The sequence below is a fragment of the Drosophila ficusphila genome, unplaced genomic scaffold (genome assembly GCF_018152265.1).
Source record: "Drosophila ficusphila isolate 14025-0441.05 unplaced genomic scaffold, ASM1815226v1 contig_712, whole genome shotgun sequence".
Classification (NCBI taxonomy): domain Eukaryota; kingdom Metazoa; phylum Arthropoda; class Insecta; order Diptera; family Drosophilidae; genus Drosophila; species Drosophila ficusphila.
In genome coordinates, this window is record NW_025064651.1 from 417,339 (window position 1) to 438,016 (window position 20,678).

Here is a 20,678-nt window from a genome sequence, read left to right on the forward strand (position 1 = left end):
TTACCACACATGAGGTAACACATATCTTCGATCAAGAGTAAAGCCCGATTATGTATCTCCTCATTCATCTCAATGTCGTGATTTCTGGAACTGACACGAATTTGATGTAAAATATCTTCTGACATATTATCCTTGTATTTGTGCCACAGGTTACATGGGTTTGAGGGAGTACATGTCGAAATTATGATAGCGAATAATGTGCGTATCTGAATAGGACTTAGGGTACTTTTTATTCCGTTCGACATACCATTAAAGCAGCATAATCCAGGCGTTTCTCCGGAAAACTTCAGTGCACCGCAATACTCGCAAACAACGTCCATTTGCCCAATGCAAACGCTAGGATGCAAGCTGTAATCAGTGATGCAATCGTATTGAAACGCTGCTCGATTCAAATCAGCACTTGATAAATTTCTTCTGCGTCGCAAATGATCTATTTCTTGACCTCTGTTGTAAGCTCGACGATTCTGCATTGTCAACCGAGCCGTATTACGGATTGCCTCTCTTTGCTCTGCTGATTGAGAAGCACGAAGTCGACCTATTCTAACGCGGTTCTGTTCACGTTCAATGTTTTGTTCTTCTTCAGACCTTCCATTTGCAGTATTTTGTAGTCTTCTTGCATTACGGCTTTGTCGGGAAAGATTCGATCGTCTTGGTCGCGGCATTATTAATTAAACTTCCCTTCACTTCAATTCACAAAAAGCACGAAAAACTTCACTTCACTTCAATTCACCAAAATCACAAATAATTTCTACTCACTTTAAAAAAATTGAGTTAAAATGCTATGGTAGTGTGTGCTTGTCAGTTTGATGAGGTAATAACTCAGTTTATATGCGATTTTTGGTATGTCGAACGGAATAAAAAGTACCCTAACTCCTATTCCGGGCTCTAAGCTACCTTCCTACCAATTTTCAGCCAAATCTGTTCAGCCGTTCTTAAGTTATAAGTGGTGGAACTAACACAACTTGCTTTTATATATATAGATAAATGAATATAATATAATATAAATGAATACTATATATAGTATAAATGAATATAATATAATTTAAACTCATAGATAAAATATATAAGGGTTTTGTTACAAATTTTTTAAGAACACAAAACTTAAAAAATATATGTAATGCGTCTAAGTGCGCGAATAAAATATTAAATTAAAACAAATAAAAATTGTTTAATTTAATAATGAATGGAAGAAAAATTAAAGAACTAATTTTTCCATTTCTTCACTTTCCGTGAATTTAAGATCTTAATTAAATGTAAAACTGTTTTCCTTTTCTTCACAAATCGAAACACTTCATTGCCCACCAATTCAAGTAGTACCCCCTAGCATTTTCCGGACGAATGTAGATGGATTTCCAGGGTATAAATCTACAACCCACTCAAAGCTGCACTTTTCATCTGACCGCCCCGCTGTTTGCATTCCGATTTGACGACTGGCGGGGAGTGTGTGGGACTGGGCCGGAGTCCGCATGAATGAATGATGAAAGAAATGGCTAAAGATGCTGCCTGGCCGGGCAAAGAGTGGGTCTGGGTCTGGGCTGAAGCGCCGAAGAAGACAAAGCCTCAAATGGGCATAATGAGCGTAAGGAGGCGGCAAAGCCGAAAGTGCTCTTGGGCGCTTCCAGCTCGGGACAATGCAGCGCGAATTGTGTCATGTTATTAATGAAAAAGAGCCGGGCCAAAATGAGCAGCGAGTGCAGATGATGAAAACAAAACAGGAAGCCGGAGCACTTTTAATATGCAACAGTCTCTGCCAGTCCTTATGTGTGCGTGTTTGTGTGTGCGTATTTGGTAGGCCACACGTGTGTGTAAGTGTGTGTATGTGTGAGTGTTCCTTCCGAAATGAAAATGAAAATCAAGCCAAAGCCCAAAAACCACGGCACCAGAGCAAATAAACCGACGACGTAGCGAGCGTCAAGTTATTTATTTGGCAATTGTGCGCTGCTTTTTATTGTCCTCCGAGTGGCTGCTGCTCTGTTTGCTTTTGGGCATTGCTCCGGAACACCCAGCGCACCCGCCCACCCACGCACCATCGCCCACCCACCGAAACCACCCACCCACCTACTGCCAGCAGCCGTCATCCGGCCACCCACTTACTTGCCAGCTGGGTATTTGAATGTGGCTGTGTGGTCGTCGAAAGGTCAATGGAACAATTTTAAAATGCTTGCCCGAGAAGTGAAACAAAAAAGCAAATCAAGTCCAACTGCGTGCACGGGGATCTCCGGCGGGGACCAAATTTTTGGGGATTGGCGGAAGGGGGGTAGGGGGTCCTGGGGAAAACAGAAATAATGCCTGCGGCTATGGCGCTGAGTGTACGAACGCTCTCCGTGATTATGGCGAATTTTAAGGGCGTGGATTCGAAATATGGTTGAGGAAATTCCAAAAAGATTCTCTACACAACATTAAACCAAAACAAGAAAGTCGATTTAGAGCAACTCGCTACTCTCTTCTGAGTAAAGCAATATTTTTTATAAAACATCCTATAAATGTTTTCTTTAGAACGGTTGAAAACCGTTTTTATAACTAAAGTAGTGCAAACAAAATGTTATTTTTAATCACTTTATTTAAAACGATATTCAAAAACCTAGTTAATCCAGTTTCTTTTCAAATTAATATATTTATCTTTATATTAAATTCCAAATAAAACTGTTTCAGTGAATTACTCACCTTTATTATCTATCTCCGTTTGTTATGCAATCAAAATATTTTCCAATTGGCATATTAGGATTGAGCTGATCGTGTTGAATATTTATTTGTAGAATTATTCCGTTTACTTATTTGTGTATTGAACTTGCTTGATTTTTAGTTTGCGTTGTATTATAATAATTTATCAAACTTTTTATCAAAATTGTCTCCCAGATTTTTTGTTTGATAAGTAATGAAGTTAATGCAATTAATTTAAGTTCAATAATGATTATTATTTAGTTAGATGCGATTATTGAAATATGAGTATGTACGTATCGATATAAATCGAATAATTCAATTTCAGTTAATCGAAGATTTTCAGAAAACTCTCGAATTAATCCACTTTAGATTCTTCAGCCAATTGAACTGTGGTTTTATTTGACTTGACCTTAATCTTAATCGTATTATTTTTAAAAATTTATATTAATCTTGTGCGCGTTTCAGTTGCTTATCGAGAATTTGAACATTACTCATCAAATGAGTTTTCTATATAATAGAACACTTTTTTAATAATGGATTTCTGTTTTTGTTTGTTTATACTTTGTGTTTGAATGGATATTAAAATTGTTTTGTCGTTACGATTTACGATTTTTTGTATGTATGCATTTTCTATGGTTAATGACTGTGATTATATTTACAACTGGCTTGAAATGTTCACTTTTGCGTCTCTGAACATTATTAATTAATAACTATCATAATCCATTTGTTTTGCGGTTGTTATAGTTACAAAATTGCTTTAGTAATGGTTTTATGCGTTTCGCCCGTAATTGTGATTATTCAGTAAAGCGATTGAAAAATTTTTCACGGTTGGTTTTTATTTCATTACTTTAAAATGTAATTTGTATTTTATTTTGTTGTGATTTTCACTCAACCGAATTAAATATTGCTTAGTATAAGGTATTGTATGTATGAAGTTTTATATTTATTTATGCAGATATCCGGTCTTAGTTCTGACATCCATTGCGTGTGTTATGCGTGTCGACGGCTATAAAGTGGAGGAGAACAACGTTTAATTTAGTTAATGAAATTAGCCATATATTATTCAATAAGCAATAATCACGAGTTTCTCACTTGTTGATAATGGCCCAGAATATCATTCGGTTTTATTCATTCGTTCCCCCTTTCCGGCAGCCAGCCGCCCACACAATGTGAACATAAAAGTAACCATTGCCATTTATTTTTTGGCACCTGTTATACAGACACACACACATATGTAAATGGAGACGGGGACAAAGACAGAGAGCGAGCATGATGGAAAGAGAGCGAGAGAGTTGCACTTGACATGTATCTGAAAGATACTTTCCATTTTGAATATTGATGGCTTGATGGTCAATTAGCGATTCGCATTCACGCTTCCTTCGCAGAAATTCGAAAGTAATAGAAGCGACAAAGTCGATGACATAAAAATAAAATAGAGGTAGGAAGGATGTACGAAAATATGTGTACAGCTATAACGGGAATGATAATGGTTAAACCGATGATGATGGAATTTTCACAGACACACGCACACGCACACACACACACACGAGCTCTGGGCCAGAGAGAGACGGACGGAAAAAGAGAGCAAAAAGGATACTTTCGATAATTGTTTTTTTTTTCGTTTTCTGTTTCTGTTTCAGTATCTTTGCCTCAGAAGAAGTAGAAGTTTCAAGAAGAACATTTCATTGGGTTTACCTGCTGGAATTGTTGTATATTTTTCAAATATTTTATTTGCAGGTCGTGTGTGAGTGCGGGCCACACTTGTATTGGTATTAGTATATATATGGATATAGTATTGTTGTGCACACACACACACACAGTGGCAGCTGGGGCACGCACAGAGTCACACACTCACACAGACAGACGAGCGCGCGCACCGTTAGCGACAGACAACAGGCACACCAACGCAAACGCAAACGCACACGCACAACAAGCAAACGCACAGCCACAGGCACACACTCACACACCCGAAGAGAGACGCACACGGAGATACGGATACGGATGCGGACACAGACCACGGGTAACGCGACAGGACTCTCCGGCTCCGGTGGCAAACTCTCAACCGCTCAACGGCTCAACCGTCCAACCGCTCAACCGTCCAACCGTTCAATCGTTCAATCGCTCAATCGCTCAGCCGCTGTGCATGGAGGCAAAAGGCAACTGACAGCACAACCCGAAACCGGAACACCAACTGAGCCCGATGCCCGTGCAGCATTGCCAGCTAGGCGGCGCTGGAAGTGACTGCAGAGTCCTTTGGCGGAGCCGAGCACGAGCTTCGGCATCCCACGACACATCCTTGTGCAGAAATTCGAAAATCCGAGCGCCCTGCTTGGGGATGCGATGCCGATGTGAACACGGGCTGGAACCCCAAATGCCCCACGAGTCCTGACGGATGGCAAGGACTCGTGACTCCACAGAGCCTGGAAAGCCTTCGCTATGTGCATCTGTATATGTGTGGAGCTCTGGCTACAGCTTTTTCAAGCTCTTCCCGGAGAGCTTTCTTCGGAGGCTGTAAGAGAACGTCAGGAGATGCGCTCTCTCTCTCTCTTTTTCTGCACTTGTGTTGGTTGGTCCTCAGCTTTAATTATACAGGGTGCGGGGCGCTCCTGTCGATGTCCATTGCGTTGGTGGTTGTGCGTGGTCAACTCAAGATGTTAGGAAATTTTCCGAAAAAAATTGGATACAAATGAATTAAGGCTTAGCAAACACAGTGGTGCGCTAAGAGGTGTTAGTTGAATACTCTTAAGTGCAGATGCTATTGAAATTTCTTATCAATTGAAGAATACAAATTTTAATGTTCTTAGTTACGATATATGTGTTAACAACTCTTATTGTTATTAGTATGTTTTTCAGATAAATAAATAAAAAAAACTATTTTAATACTTAAAAAAATAAAATAATTTTCAAATCTATAGGAATAGCTTAAAAATAGCTTGCAATAAATCAATTTATTATCAAAGCAATTAGTTCACAACTTAAAATATTTCCTTTCGTATTGCCTTAAATTAAATGAAATATTGTTCAATATAACATCTACATAAATGGTACTCCCCCATTTCCCTCATACCCATGAGACCACAAGCTTCCCTCGTTTTTTCAAGCTTCTGCTACTATAGCTAACTTGACCTACTGCTGCCGATTCTCACCTTCATCAATTCAATCGAAACTAATTTGAAAGTCTTGCAAACACACGGAGCACATTCATTCATACACGCAATGGCGAATGCACGATACAAGAGCTTACACTCATACCAATAGGGTATAACACGGACACACGAACACACGGACAAGCTTCCACACCCACACACATACACACAGACGCAGCATGCGTAGGTCCAGAGCCAAAAATGATTTATGACCCCACAAAAAAATTAATTTAAAGTAAGTTCGTATGAATGAAAAATGGCTTTTACAAACGCAAAACTACAGGGTTCCCGCAGAGCGAGAGAATTGCGAGCGAAAGGGGCAGGAAGCGGAGAAAGTAAGAGAGAGAGCAGGATGCTGCACAGAACTGTTAATTTTTCTAATGGCCAACGGTTCTCTTTCGGGCCAGGACACTTGTGGGCAGCTGTCTCTTAAGGAGCTCGCTCTCGGGAAGCTTTAAGCTCTTCGGTGCCTTCCATTGCAGTTATCCCTGTTTGCCCTTCCAGTGGCTCCCAAACCGTTTCGGGTCGCGCACCCGACCACAAAGTGAACGAAGGACAAAGGAGCCACAGGACCTGCTCGGCTTTCCATGCTCACCGCCTTCTCACACCTCTGCCATCGGTTGGTATCCATGAATGAAGGCTGCTGATAATGCCAGTATTTGCGCCGGGAACGCAGCGAGGTGCAGACGGGCTGTGGCCGCAGGATATGCATCCGCTCCTTTTTCCGGCCCCTGCCGCACCCAAAAAAAAAACCCGATAGGACGATCTTGCAGCGACAGCAGCAGCGCATGGCGCATGGCTTGCTTATGAATTTGCATATTTGATTATCCAGCTTAGCCAACCCCTGCATTCATTACTTAGTTACGTATACTTCATTTGTTGGTCGAACATTGTTGCATACTTTCAGGCGCGCATTTGTTTCAGTTAACAGAAAGGATTTAGTTTGTAATTTAGCTTTTACGAAATGTTTGGTAAACTGTTATAAAATTAAAATATGGTCAAACATGAAATAAGAGTTATCTTGTATAAAGGGAGTTTGAAAGGGCTGATTGGTTTCTCATAAGGAAGACCTCACCCAAATATAGATATATTTCTGTAAAACTATTCATTTAAGTTGTATCATAGCACAGTCAGCTCTCATCATTAACCATGGCAAATACCTTTTGCTCTCGTTAGCCAAGAGAAAGAGAATACCAACAGCTAATTGAACCTGATTATTTCCGATTAGGTACCGCACTATAATTAAATGAAAAATGCTAACTAGAGTCGAAGCTAAGCGAGGGGCTAATTAATTTTCTCTCTCTCTCTCTCTCTATCTCTTTTGCTCTATCTCCATCACATTCCGGCTGAGTTCCTTCAGTCAGTGGCTTTGGCCCATTGTTGTTGGCATTTGTCGCGGACTCTTTCAATTGCTTCATTTTTATCACAAACAAAACACACACTCACTCGCTTCTTGTGGCTGTGTCAACCGTCATCTAAGTGGCCTGCTCCAGTATCTCTGTGCATGTGTATCCTTCTGTCCTGCCCCCCATTGGCTCCCCCTACCCCTCCTGCTCCTCATCCTCATTCTTTTTGGCCCGGTCCACATTGCTTTGTTTGTGCGGATTTTATTTAATTTGCTTGGCACTTTGTTTGCCTGCCTGTTGGCTTATTTGTTTTGATTTTTCATGCTTCGTGTTTTCGCTGGCGTTTTGGGTTTTCCTCCCAGTTTATTGTTTGTTGCCTTTGTGGGCGGCTGCTTTTCAGTTGTCTTAACCTTTGCCTTGGCTGACTGATTGTGAGAGTGTTTGCGAGTGATACCCAGAAATTCTTCATCCTAATTGAATAGTTAACTCTCGAAACGTTGAAGGTTCCTTAAATGCAGATTCCGAATTTAATATTTGCCGAGAGCAACGCGCCAATCAATCGCCCTTCGCTGACCCATTTAACCGATGTCCATTCGGTGCAAACCAATGTCCATTTGCCTCGGTCAAACCCCCCAGTCCCTTTAGATGTCCGCTCCACTTGGCAGCCCTGCTCAAATATTAATTCATATCAAGGTTTTGGCATTCATTTTCAATCCAACGCCACCACACACACACACAGCTACCCGCAAATCTCTTTTCCCTTGGCCCACTTCCTTTCGGTTGGGATCGTGTAATGAAATTTAAGCAGAATTGTAAACAAAGTTGTGCAATAAAATCAACCAGCCGCAAATAAACTGCAATTTAGAGCGGCGACCACGGAGAACTCACTATGTGAAAAACATGGCAAGGCTTTTTATTTTAAAAGTAAGAGGCATCTGGCTGATTTCACGAGCCATTTGCAAGACACCATTTTGCACCGAGTGCAGCCAGTGAAACCAAGTTGCATTTTTAGCCAGGTAGAAAGTGCCAAAATAGCGGAAAAAAAGAAAAGGCAAATTGGAGAAGCACTTTCACAAGGCCGCACAGGAACTCCATTTGAGGCTTCGCCAAATTGACAGTTCCTGGGAATTTTCCGTGACACTCAATTGTTTCAATTTGCTGATCTGATTTTTCGATAATTTATGCAGCTTGATTTCGTTTCTCACTTTCCGCTTATTCACTTTTCCAATTGATTTCGTGTCTGTCCAATGAATTGTCGCCGGGCGAGAATTCCTCTCTCAGATTTTGGCCCTCGGCTATTAACCGAAAACTGTGTCGAGGACATCGTCACTTAAAAATAGTTTGGCCAATAGTTGGGGAATTTAATTTGTTCTCTTGACTCCAAGATATAGTGAGTAATGAAAGGAAAAGGAAGCCAAGTAATTCAGTTTGCACTAGAAGAAAATATCTTGGCGTAAACACAAGGTTAAAGTAAAGGATAAGTACTGTGCCATCAAAACATTTAAGTAAGTCAGTCGATATATTCCATTCCTTTTACATTCCCATATTTCCACATTACTTAAGGCATTAAAGAACATGGCTGCCATAATTGCATTGGCACTTGATGTTCAATGCTCATTTGGCGTTTCATATCGATGCTGGCTGCACATTATTCATCTCCATCCGAGTCAAACACGATAAATGATATGCGAAGGAACGAAATTTATTGGCACTTCGAAGGGCGATACCATCGCGATTCAGTGAGCGGTATTGATAGCCGGCTTACCAGCGAAGGTAAATGCAAAAGTGAACCAAACAGGGACAAAGACTTTATCGCAATTTTAATCCGCAAGGAGCAGGAAGTTCAACCTGCTGCAGCTACTTTCGAGCCACCTGAACGCGAATATTGCATTAAGCTCTTGGATGCCACTCAATTTCGCATTTCGTTTTCAGTGGGTTCTATAAAATGGTTTATAAGAGCAGGCTAATAAACATGAAGTGGTCTAAAAGTATAGTCTAAAATTATTTATTTAATAATTGGCTCCTTCTGCCTTTAATTATGATTTTATTTATACCTCAAACTTAATTTAGCTTGACAATCTAAATTCTATCAATGTATAAAACATTTCCACTACCTCTATAATTTTCAACTGAAAGGTTCATGTTATTATTTATGTGAGTTGTGTGCAGCTGGGGAATACCAATTTAAAAGATTTTCAAAGAGCAATCATTCAGTTAGGGTACTTAATGCTGCAGTTCCCAGCGCAGTATTTTCATTGTTCGACCACTCTGTTTGTACTCGGAGTGCTTCGTTCTGGTTGCTTTAATGCAATAATCCTTGAATGTCGGACGCACGAACGAGTTGATAACAATTTCAATTTTTATGACAAGTCAACTTGGCCAGCCATCCAACGGCGGGCAGCCAGTTATCCGGCAACAACGTAAGGGCCAAACGAAACGAACTCAATCGTGCCGATGGCGAACAATAATAATAAGAACAGCAACAATAATAACATGGCCGATTGCACCATTACCGCTCTGCCAGCCCTCCTCTTCTTCCCTCTCCTTCCGATGGCCACAGCTATATGGATATATATGTATATATTCCGATATATATGTGCATATACATGCAGTCTGCAGCCGGAGCGTTATGATTTATTGGCATGCAACACGGCGTTCTCCTCCGGAAATGTGTGTGCAGTCAGCCATTTTGGAAAGGGAAGGGAAAGGAAAGGAAAATGAAGGGGGTGGAGTGGGCGGAAGGGCGGCTTTATTACGGCTGTTGCCACGGAGTAAGCTGAGATATCACTCAATTCGCCTTTTGCACACGACTGTCAACAAATTTGCATCAGCATCCATCTGCAACGACAGAGCAGCACAGAGTTCACATTCCAAGCTGTCTGGCGCTTAATGGCTTCATCTTTGATAGAAGAAACGTCAACCGGAAACGTCTTATAAGAAACGATTTTGAAGTTATTTAGTCTTAACAGAAAACATAAATTTGTAACCCACTTTTCCGTGCTTATTTTAATACTTTTTCCATTACGAACATTTTCGCTTTGGTTATTATCATAACTAAACAAAGCTCTGATTTCAAATTTGCATGCAAAACTTTCGACTCAATTCATATTCATTTTATTTCGGTTTATGTCCGACTACCACCGCAAATCCCCAGAAAATTACGTCGATTATTCAATCATTTTTCCATCATCCATTTTGCAAATCCCTTTTTAGCTGGACGGACAGGACTCTGATTTGTTGAAAGTTTCGTTGTCAGCAGCAATTAAAACAACACCGCCTACGCCCCCCAGTTGCCCCATTTTCCAGCCACTAAAAAATGCACTGAAATTACGAGAGTTGTGCAGCACGGCAAACAAAAACAGAGAGTCGTCGTTGAATAAAAACAAATTGAAGCCCGGCCTGGCTGGTCGGGCTACCACAAATGGAATGTGTTTTTACAGGCCTGGAACCGGGATTGGAATAGGAACTAGGACTCGGTTAGAGGGAGCCGAAATGAAATTAAATACGAAAAGCCATGGTACCGGAAAAGCACCACCGCCCAGCGGGCAAAAATACATGTGAATGTGGCTTGAAAGTCAGCCAGTAGTTTGGGAGCGATTTCAGGTCCGTGTCCCTGTATCCTTATCCGTATCCGCATACGTGTCCGGGTCCGGGTCCGAATCCGAATCAGAATCCTTTCCCCCGTTCATTGTTGGCATGCCAAAATTTTAACTGCACACCAAATAAATAAACACTGGCATGTACACGAAGCCAGGAGAAATTGTGACTGCGAGCTCAGTTGGGAAACACAAACTAAATGCAGTCGTGTGTTTCCGGCAATGAAACTCTAGAATTTTCTTTGTCAGCAGGTTTTTTCTTTTTGGAAATCATATTTTCATTTAATTTTTCAATAATTCAAAGTCAACTTGGTAAGGGTTTTAAAAATATAAGTATGTAATTTACATCAAATACCACGTATGCTAAGAAAAATTTAAGGCAATGATAAATGAAACCATTTTTTAAATTCCGCATCGTGTTCTACTTCGTTTGTTGTCTTAGTAAATAACGAAAAAATTGTATTAAACGTGAAAAGGAAATGTTTTGGCGAAGCAGCTAACTTTTTGCTAGTCGTTGAGTGGACTTTCCCAACCTTCACAATTGCAATTACAAAGAACCTTGTTTTCCACAGAGGAAGTAGGAGTTTGGTTAGGGACATGCATTCCGGATGAGTCCTGTGTGGGAGTTTGGCCAAGGAAAACCGAAAACGTATAAAAAGGACAATGCGCTTATTGAAATATTAATACGAAAGAAAGAAAGAGTGGTAGGGTTTCAAATCGCCCGATTTCAGGGGAAATTATTGTGCAGCAGTAAAGGAGCTCAATTACAAATTTAACAACAGGAAAGACCGCTCTATATTTATTTCATTGAAAATGAAATTAAAAAGGATCCTGTTTATTTTTTTGGCTACTTTATTCCCACCAGAACCAGCAGTAAGTCATATACTATATTTTGGCCAATCATCTTACTAAAATGTTTAATTTACTATCATTTGTAAGTGACATAAGTTGAATCCGTTCCAAGTCTTAATTTGTCACAAATGTAATACGTATAAGTAAATAATAAGGCTCTTTCATGTTCATCGTATGAAAATGAAGGAAATCACAGATACTCAAGAGCAGAGTGAGCAAAAAAATGGAAATTTATATTGCGGAACTAAATTGAAATAATTTTGGCAGCTGAAATATGTAGGAAAATATTTTAATACCCATATATACACACTCCAAAACTGAGAGTCTCCGCAATAGAGCTGGGAATCCCAGACTTGCTGGCAAATAAAAACAGTTTGGTAAGTGTGCGGATATTCCATTCGCTCCTCCTCTCCCCGCAATTCTGGCCCAAACCATCTGCAATGCTTCTGGCAAATGTGTTGGCCGTCCTCTGCCTTCTGCGTGCTGCAGCTGGCATTTGGCCAAGTCTCCGTAATTTTTTCTTCTTTTTATTGCATTGGCCAAAAAGGAAAATGCAGCTAAAGCGCCGAGAAGGCAAACAAACAAGCGGCAGACAAGGAGTACATATTAAATTTGTCATTTTAGCGCAAGGACCGACTTTATATCTATGGGGACATTGAAGTCAAAGTTCGTGCGCCGCTCAAACTTGTTGTGGTATTTAAAACCGCATTTTAGCGGGCAAATCGAATGCAATTCGCTGTTAAAAAAAAAGCTAAAAAATAAAAAAAAAATAATAAAAATTATGCATGCCACTGGGCGTACAACTAATTTTTGATTATGATTCTAATGGTCGCATAAAAGAATGCTTTTTTTAATGTTTAATCTGCATGAATAAAAACTAAATTCATGATTTCACTGCACTTTGCTACAAGAAAACTATACTTAATTCGTAGGATAAATTTGAAAGGCTTTGCTTACCACCTCTGAAGATTGTGGCTGGGTTGTTATTATTATATCATTTACTTGAGTGCAATAAATTGCACTTAATTCACCGCCCAGTTGCCCGAGTTCTTGGCTCACCAGGCTCACCGCACTGCAATTATATTGCGATGGCATTGAGATTGTTTCAGGATTGAGCTCTCGCTCGGTTGCTAAGCCTTTTACGTCGTCTGCCCGGAACTTTTCCACATTTCAATTTCAATTTGCACGCCAACTAAAGCAACGTGGACAACAACATTTTTGGCCCAGAATCAACCTTTGCAATAATAAACATGGCAACAATGTGGCAATAGGCGTGTTTGCATAGTCATAATCGTTTTATTTGGGGTGGCTATGGTTTCGTTCAATATCTGTCCCGGAAAATTTCTCTGCTCTGCAGAACTTGTTGTGGCTTTTCTGCTGTGGTCATCGCATTCCCAAGGACTCCATCCATACGTCAACCTCTTCCCATTTGCACTCGCATTCAGCATTCAGCATTTGCATTCATATGCAATTTCGTAATGCCGTCAAAATCAGCAAATAGAATAGAGTAAATGTTGAAATGCAGGTGAAAGACAAATAAACCATACCGAAACCGAAACCAACCAGCAGATATAAAAAAGGAGGGACAGAAAGTGAAGAGAATTCAACTCTGCAGTTGTTCGTTTTAATTGGACAAAAGAGCATTATGAATATTCCATTCCAGCTGAAACTGCATTCAATTATATTGTTTAACAACCATACTTCTTCGTTTTTGTCAAGGAGTAAGTAAAATAAATGACCGACTATACAAATATGTGTTGAGTAACTATCAGTATATAATCTAATTGATTTCTGAGTGGACAATTAAAATTTATTAATACTCAACTGCGCTACATAAAATTCAATTAAAATAATATTAATAAGGCCTTGAAATAAATTGTTTTAGTATTCACAAAAAGTGAGTGAGGCAAGTTTGTATTTATTTTTAGCTGCATTCAGATAAAGATATAATTCTAACTAATGCAAGGCCTCAAACCATTCGGTTTATGCATTTTGCATGTTCTTGAAACAGTAGCCGAGATTCTTCCCTGTTAACTGAAATGTAGGCAAATATTTTCCGTGGGCAAACGGCTGCCAGTTGATCAACTGATTAACTATCTTGACGGGTTGTCGGCTGGTTTCGTGAGCTGCTGCAATAAGATAAGGGCTTTAGTTACAGATGCCCGGATCCATGAGTTTAGTCTGCGGCAATTGGTGCCACGCGATGTACCCGCTCCCATTTTTTCTCCTGCTGTGGATCCTTAGCCTCGGCTTCGTGGTTAATTGTTTGCAGTTGAGCAACTGCAATCGCACCGAGGTGACCTTGATCCGGGATACGGAGCTCCTGACTTCACTCACCTTGAGCAACTGCAGCTTGCCACATCTGGAAAATGCCTTTTTTGTGCGATTTGACCATCTGCTCCGTTTGGAGTTGCAATTTAGCGGACTTACGGATTTGGATGACTTTTCACTAAATGGTCTGACCAAACTGCAATCTCTGTCGCTTTCTCACAACAATTTGAGTTCGCTGAGGCCGTGGTCAAACGAACCCTTGGGAGCCCTCATAAACTTGGATCTAAGTTACAACAAATTAAACAAACTGAAGGCCAAGAGTTTTGAACTATATCCTCAGCTGCAGCAACTCGATTTGCGAAATAATAAAATCAGTGAAATTGAAGATGACTCCTTTTTGGGATTATCACATTTAAAACATCTTCACCTGAGTGGAAATCAACTGCAGCACATTGATGGAAATTATTTTCACGGTCTTCATCGCCTCTCCAGTCTATCTCTTCAGCATAATCTAATTGAAGGTATAGAAAATACATCCTTTGAAAGTAATACCCATCTTCGAAGTCTACGACTGGATCAAAATATTTTGAGTAGCTTGGAATTTCTTAGTCAACGAGGTCTTGCTCGATTGGTTCACTTAAACCTATCAAATAATGTAGTGCAAAAACTGGAGCCACTTGTATTTTCTAAAAACTTTGAACTTCAGGACCTGGACTTGAGTTTTAATAATTTAACTGAGATTAATAAGGAGACTTTATTGGGACTGGATTCATTGGAGGTGAGTTTTTAAATAAATTCTGGTATCTGTCGATAAAACAAAAATGTTCTTTTCAATTTAGCGTCTCAACATAAGCAATAACTATTTGCAAATAATGGATGTTGATAGTCTGGAATCTCTTCTCGGCCTTCTTAGAATTGATTTAAGTCATAATCGACTGACAGCGATTCCAGAGACTCTTTTTCATGCCAACACTCAGCTTGAGGATATTATACTGTCCGATAATCAAATCGGGCAGTTGTCGCCACAACTGTTGCACAACCAAAACCATTTGCGATACATAAAATTGGCCGGAAATGCACTTGGCAATGCTGATTTCCTCCAAAGACTATCTCCATCCCTCAATAGTCTTTCCCTTTACGTGGACATCAGCTCGAATCGTCTAAAATCTGTTAATCTGAGCAGTCTTCTCCGTTTTCGTTATATAAATCTGGCAGATAACAAATGGAACTGCGCTTGGTTGGTATCGAATTTGGTGCGAAAACTTCCGAGGTCTATTAATTTTGCCCGTTCCTGGAATGTTATTAATAATTGGAGTGAAAACATTACAAATATCAAGGGTGTGGATTGCACAGAAGGTGAAAGTAAACGTTCTATTATTCTTCTGGATGTGAGTACGGTTCCCAAAGAAAAGACACAAAATTGTGAATGTGGGGTAAGCTAAACTAAAAGTTATAAATGGAAAATAAATTTTAAAGTATTTTTTGGCTTAGGAAAACTACGATGAGTTTAACCCTTCGCCACCTCCTCTAACTTGGCCCAAGATACCAACGGACCGCTTTGATTCGAGATCAGTGATAATCTGGATGCTGGTGGCCATTGCATTAGCTTTTGCAGGACTTCGTTGGCTGCGACGATTCGTGGATCGCAATGAGAAACGTAAACAGGGAAAAAAGCAGCTAAATAATGTGGTTTGTTAATAACATTAAAATTCTTGACACATTATAAAAAATATCTTCAAAATTTATTTTATGTTATTTATATTATGTACAAATTAAATTAGATTTTAAGTAATTTGATTGCGATCTGAGAACTAAATTTAATTGGCTTGACTTTCTGCCTTATCAATAACCCCCTTGTTTATTTCAGTACGTCAGCAAAGTTCAGTGGCAGCCTGTCAGAAACGATCAAGAGAGATCGTAGCCCACTCTAAAAATAAAATGCATCGATTTAGTAAACACATATATTCGATTCAGAATGCCTTAAAAAATAAGAGAATTGTTTGTCAATAATGATTACAATGTAAACTTTGAGCAATAAAATCTAAACCTAGGCTAAGAATCCCTTTGAAGAGGTTATTTTTACTTATAGAGACGTTCTATAACGTTGGTATATTTGGCGTGGACTATATTTCGACGGATTTTCAGTGTGGGACCCAGTTCACCGGTGGCCAGTGAAAATTCATGAGGGATGAGGGCGAACTTTTGGATCTTTTGGGCATTCGAGATGGCATGTTTATTCGCTCGCTTGATACCTTCTTCGATGGCTTCCAGAAGTTTGGGTTCAGCTGTGATTTCCAAGGCGGCAGCTTGAGCAGCTTCGTCATTGGGAAGCTGCAGATCGGAGGGAATATTTAGGAGTTCAGAAAGACGGGTGGCGTGGATATCGAGCTCCCTGAGCCACTCAATTGTCTCCTCTCGAAGGGCATCCAAAGGAATCCCCGTCTTGCCATCGAACTTTGTCTTAAGGGATAGCAAAACTGTCAAGTACTTCCGATGATCACCGATGAGCAATGCATTGCTCACACAGGGAAGTTCCTTTTGATTAATTCCTCAATATGCACCGGTGGAATATTCTCTCCACCGGCGGTGATGATTAGTTCCTTGAGTCTTCCGGATATCACCAAATTTCCCTTGGGATCAAGGTAACCCAAGTCACCGGAATGCAGCCAGCCATCCTCCTTTATCGATTCCTCTGTTTTCTCCGGCAATCCCAAATATCCCATGAAAATGCTTCGTCCTCGCATCAGGATTTCCCCCTGGCCATTGCAATCGGGATCCTGGATCTGCAGAGTTAGTCCTTCGCACGCTTGACCCGCACTGTATAAATTGGTGATTTGAATGTTAAGAGTGATGGCTCCACCGCTTTCCGACATTCCGTAGCACTCTCCCAGTGGAATATCCAGTCCCAGAAAGAACTGCTTCATCTCATCTGAAGTTGGAGCTCCGCCTGTCAAGAAAACACGGCAGTTATCCAAACCAATCATCTCCCGAATGGGCTTAATGACGCGGGAGGCCAGCCAATATTTTGTGCTGCCGTAAATCGAGGGGGTTTTTCTGAAAATTAAATCAAATTATAAGCAACATTAATTATAAATATAATTTTAAACAACAGAAAATGTTGTTCTAAAAACTTTTTGTTAACTTTATCATTCATTACTCCAAATTTTAAATTTTGATGTCTTGCGTTTTTTAAAGTTGTGATCACAACCAGTTGCCGCAATTGTTTTTTAAGAGTTTCGTTTAATAGACTGAAAATTGAATTGCAGTTTCGAATAAAAACACATTTTGTAAACTCTAATCTTTCACAAAAAAAAAGAAAAGGAAAGCAAGAATAGTAGACACTTTAAGGGCACAGATTTCTTGTAGATAATCGGCTTTGATTCAACTTACCCTGCCATCAGCGTTATCTGGTGTTCGGCCACAATAGCTCTAGCCCGTTCTAGTAGCAATCTGGAATAGGGTTTCGCCTTGGCCTCAGCGGCCACCAGACGCTCCTGAATTTTCTCGAAAACGCGTGGAACTCCAAACAACTTTGTTGGCCTCGCTTTGCGGAAGGTCTTAATCAAAGTGCCCTTCAGTGCATCCTTGTCCGCAAAAGTAACACATCCGGCATGGGAAATACCCAAAAATACGTCGAAAATCTGGGCAGCCACGTGACTCAGTGGCAGATAACTCACAAAACTCTCTTTGCCGATCTGCACATCCTGCATCATTGCCGCCGCGGATTTGGTATCGAAAACGATGTTGTCGTGGGACAGCATCACTGCCTTTGGCATTCCAACAGTTCCAGAGGTGAAAATCAGCATGGCACACTCATTCGCACGAATCCTGCTCTCCCTGGCAACCAGTTCCTCTTTGAGTTCCTCGGAGAAGCTTCGCTCCTGCAGCTTTTGCCAGCTGAAGAAGCCAGGTTCCTGATCAACAAAGGCTTCAAAAGGTCCATGCAGCTGAATCACAGCCTTCAGTCTTGGCAAACGATCCTTAATGGCTCTCAGCTTGGCCATCTGCTGAGCATCATCAACAATGCAAATGGAGGATTCTCCGGTTGAAAGGACGTGATAAACTGCCTCCGCTGAGTTGCTGGGATAAATTCCAGACACAACAGCACCAGCTCTTAAAGCTCCAAATTCCGCGAAGAACCACTCGGCACAATTGAAGGCCAGAATGCCCACCGAACTGCGCTCCTCGACTCCAACGCTCAGGAGCATCAAAGCGGCCTGCTCCACTCGCTCCTGGTATTCTGCATAAGTTATTGAGGTCCATCCATCAACTCCTGATCCTGGGGTTTCCCACACCAAGGCGGGCAGCTCCGGATGGCTCTCACATGCCTCCTTGAAGAACTGCGGAATGGTCTGCGGCGGGACTGTCTTACTTAAGAATCCCGGCTCATCGAGGCGCAGTTTTACAGCCTCGTGAAGCGAGGTACTTGTGTATTTCGATGCCGGCTTGAGGTCGTTCATGCTGAAGGCGATCGCGATGAATAAACGCGGTGGGGTTCTGGTCACGGGTTTTTATGCCATCGCCACCAGATGCTGATAAGAACGGACATATGAAGCAGGCAGAGAAGCCGGGGATCCGACCCGAACACTCCGGTTAAACCAAGTACGTGGATGAATGGGATTTTACGAACGACAAACAAATGAAGAAACAGACGCTGCGGAAGATCCTGGTGTAATATAAACGTCATAAACATTTTTAAGGAACGCAGGCAGTAAAGTTCTTTATTCGAAAAAATAAATTATTTAAATAAAAATAATAAAGATCTAGAAGAATCGCGATAGATAATCAAATTCAATAGTAGTGATAATAATATTAAATTCACAAACATGTAATACCAAATCTTTTTCGTTTATTAATTCCATATTAATAATTATTATTTTAAGCACTTTTAAACCACAGTGCTTAGACGCAATAAATAGGTTAGCGGCTTTGGCAATCACTTGAGCCACAAGCAACGATTAGTCAAGAGTTCTTGTCGGTCATTTCAAATACATTGGCCGACCTTTAAGCATGTGCCAAGATTCGGGGTGACATCGGTAATTGGCAGATAAGAGCATATTGTCTGGCTGCTTCGCTCCCCGCAGCAACAAACCTGTAAGAATGATGCCGGTACTCTTATCAGCCGTTAAGCGATCTGGTTCTTTTGTTTTGTCTAGAAGAATCCTGCTTGCTTTCAAATAATATTTCCAAGCATCTCGCGGGTCCAAAGGTTTCTAAAAGAAAGTGTAAGTGAGTGCGTATTTTTTGTTTTTTTTTTTTTCATTGTAAAATCATACAATAAGTAGTATTTATTATTCTTCTTTTTTATGTCCGTTTAGCAACAAGAAAACATAATGATATGAATATTCAAAATCGGTCATAAAGTGTTTGTAAAAAAAAAAAATAACGCTATACCTTTTTGAGTTAGGATAAGACTATTTATAAATCAAATTGCGTTCAAGCAAGCTAAGAGCCTATTATGTGATTAAGTATTTGTTTTAATAATAAACATATTTTGGTATAATATCAGTATAGTATTACATGGCATTTTTATTTTATTTAAAAACTGACCTTCCACAAGCGGTTCAGGTAGTTCCAATACTTAATTCTTTGAGTGTGGGAACTGGGTTACCCGCGCCAGACATCACATATGTGGAAAAAGACCCATACGCCCCGTAACCAGGTATTGCAGCAGTGCGGGAATCATGGTTTTACGGCCGGTAATCCCCCTCCAGAACCCGGACTCCCCTTTTGGTCAGTCGGGCACATTAGATGTATGCCACACACACGCACACATACACACACACTCACGCACTTCGTCACATAGGAAGAGGAAAAAAACTTTCACACAGGCCGGCTGAAAACAACAAATCGCAGCCGAGTTTCCACTGGCTTCACGTTTCTGGGCGCCTGGTCGTCGAACAGTCATTTTTTGTACAAATTTATAATTTATTGTTTAATTTATTTTATTGCTAAGTGTCAAAAGAGTCGGACATTCGCATACACTGAAACTTAGGCGCCACACATGTGCGGTGACTTTGGGCACACGCGATAAAATGAAAATATTATTAACTCAACTGTAATTGTTGCAATTTGCAGCTTATCTTTTGTTATGCTCGCAACAACAACATTATTATGAAATTATTTACCAATGAACAGCAGCCCATGAATCCGTAACAAGTGCACCCATTGTCTGTGGGGCTTACGACGCCATTGGGGGGAGCTTTATTGCATCAAAACTACAACACAAATAGTTGCAATATTCTGTTTTCCTTGCTTGTTCTATTTTTTTGGTTTTTTTTTTATTTTTTTGATTCCACTCGCAACTATATAAATATATATATGTATTTTTCGAGTGTGAGAGTGGGGCATGTGTAACGGTACATGGGATTTATATCAACTAATGCCGGGAAAGAATAAAAATCCAAATATATATGTATTTGCGGGCAGTGGTTTGAAGGGGCGCCAAAGCAGATGTAATCGTATGTACGGTTTCTGGTGCAAAACATGGCCGCATAGGCATGTAGAAAGGAAAAGCCCACCTTAAATGCGAACTAGCAATAAAGCCAACAATAAAATGGACATTGAACAAACATTATATGTTGCCGTGGTAGCTTGGAAAGTGGGACTTAAAGGCTTTCATTCCGAAGGGCTTATGGAGGATGCTTAAGCTTAAGTTAAGGAACAATAGTATTTGGTAATATTTCCGTTCATTGAGTAAATTTGGAATTGCTAGTTATTTTTGATACCTTTTCTTTTGAACAAAAAGGTTATTGCCTCTAATTATTTAAATAATATATTATATATACATATATGTATATTTGATA

At 40.3% G+C, this 20,678-nt stretch overlaps 3 protein-coding genes across 3 annotated transcripts in view; 1 reads left to right on the plus strand and 2 right to left on the minus strand.

The window, feature by feature from the left end:
- Nucleotides 1-4,862, minus strand: part of LOC108090043 (neuronal acetylcholine receptor subunit alpha-7) — a 53,513-nt gene extending 48,651 nt beyond the window's left edge. The window contains 2 exon segments of the mRNA XM_043208797.1: nucleotides 2,665-3,667; nucleotides 4,629-4,862. The gene's annotated coding sequence lies outside the window, so the exon portion shown is untranslated.
- An 8,936-nt stretch (nucleotides 4,863-13,798) lies between these two features.
- Nucleotides 13,799-15,931, plus strand: LOC108098373 (insulin-like growth factor-binding protein complex acid labile subunit). The gene is made up of 4 exons (XM_017201228.2): nucleotides 13,799-14,650; nucleotides 14,712-15,305; nucleotides 15,364-15,561; nucleotides 15,740-15,931. The coding sequence occupies exons 1-4, from the start codon at nucleotides 13,805-13,807 to the stop codon at nucleotides 15,791-15,793; spliced, it is 1,692 nt and encodes a 563-aa protein (XP_017056717.2). The 5' UTR covers nucleotides 13,799-13,804; the 3' UTR covers nucleotides 15,794-15,931.
- LOC108098372 (long-chain-fatty-acid--CoA ligase heimdall) lies at nucleotides 15,820-18,362 on the minus strand. The gene is given in 3 exon segments (XM_017201227.2): nucleotides 15,820-16,412; nucleotides 16,415-16,926; nucleotides 17,263-18,362. Coding segments are annotated over 3 exon segments (2,043 nt in total). The 5' UTR covers nucleotides 18,333-18,362; the 3' UTR covers nucleotides 15,820-15,951.
- Nucleotides 18,363-20,678: the final 2,316 nt, after the last annotated feature.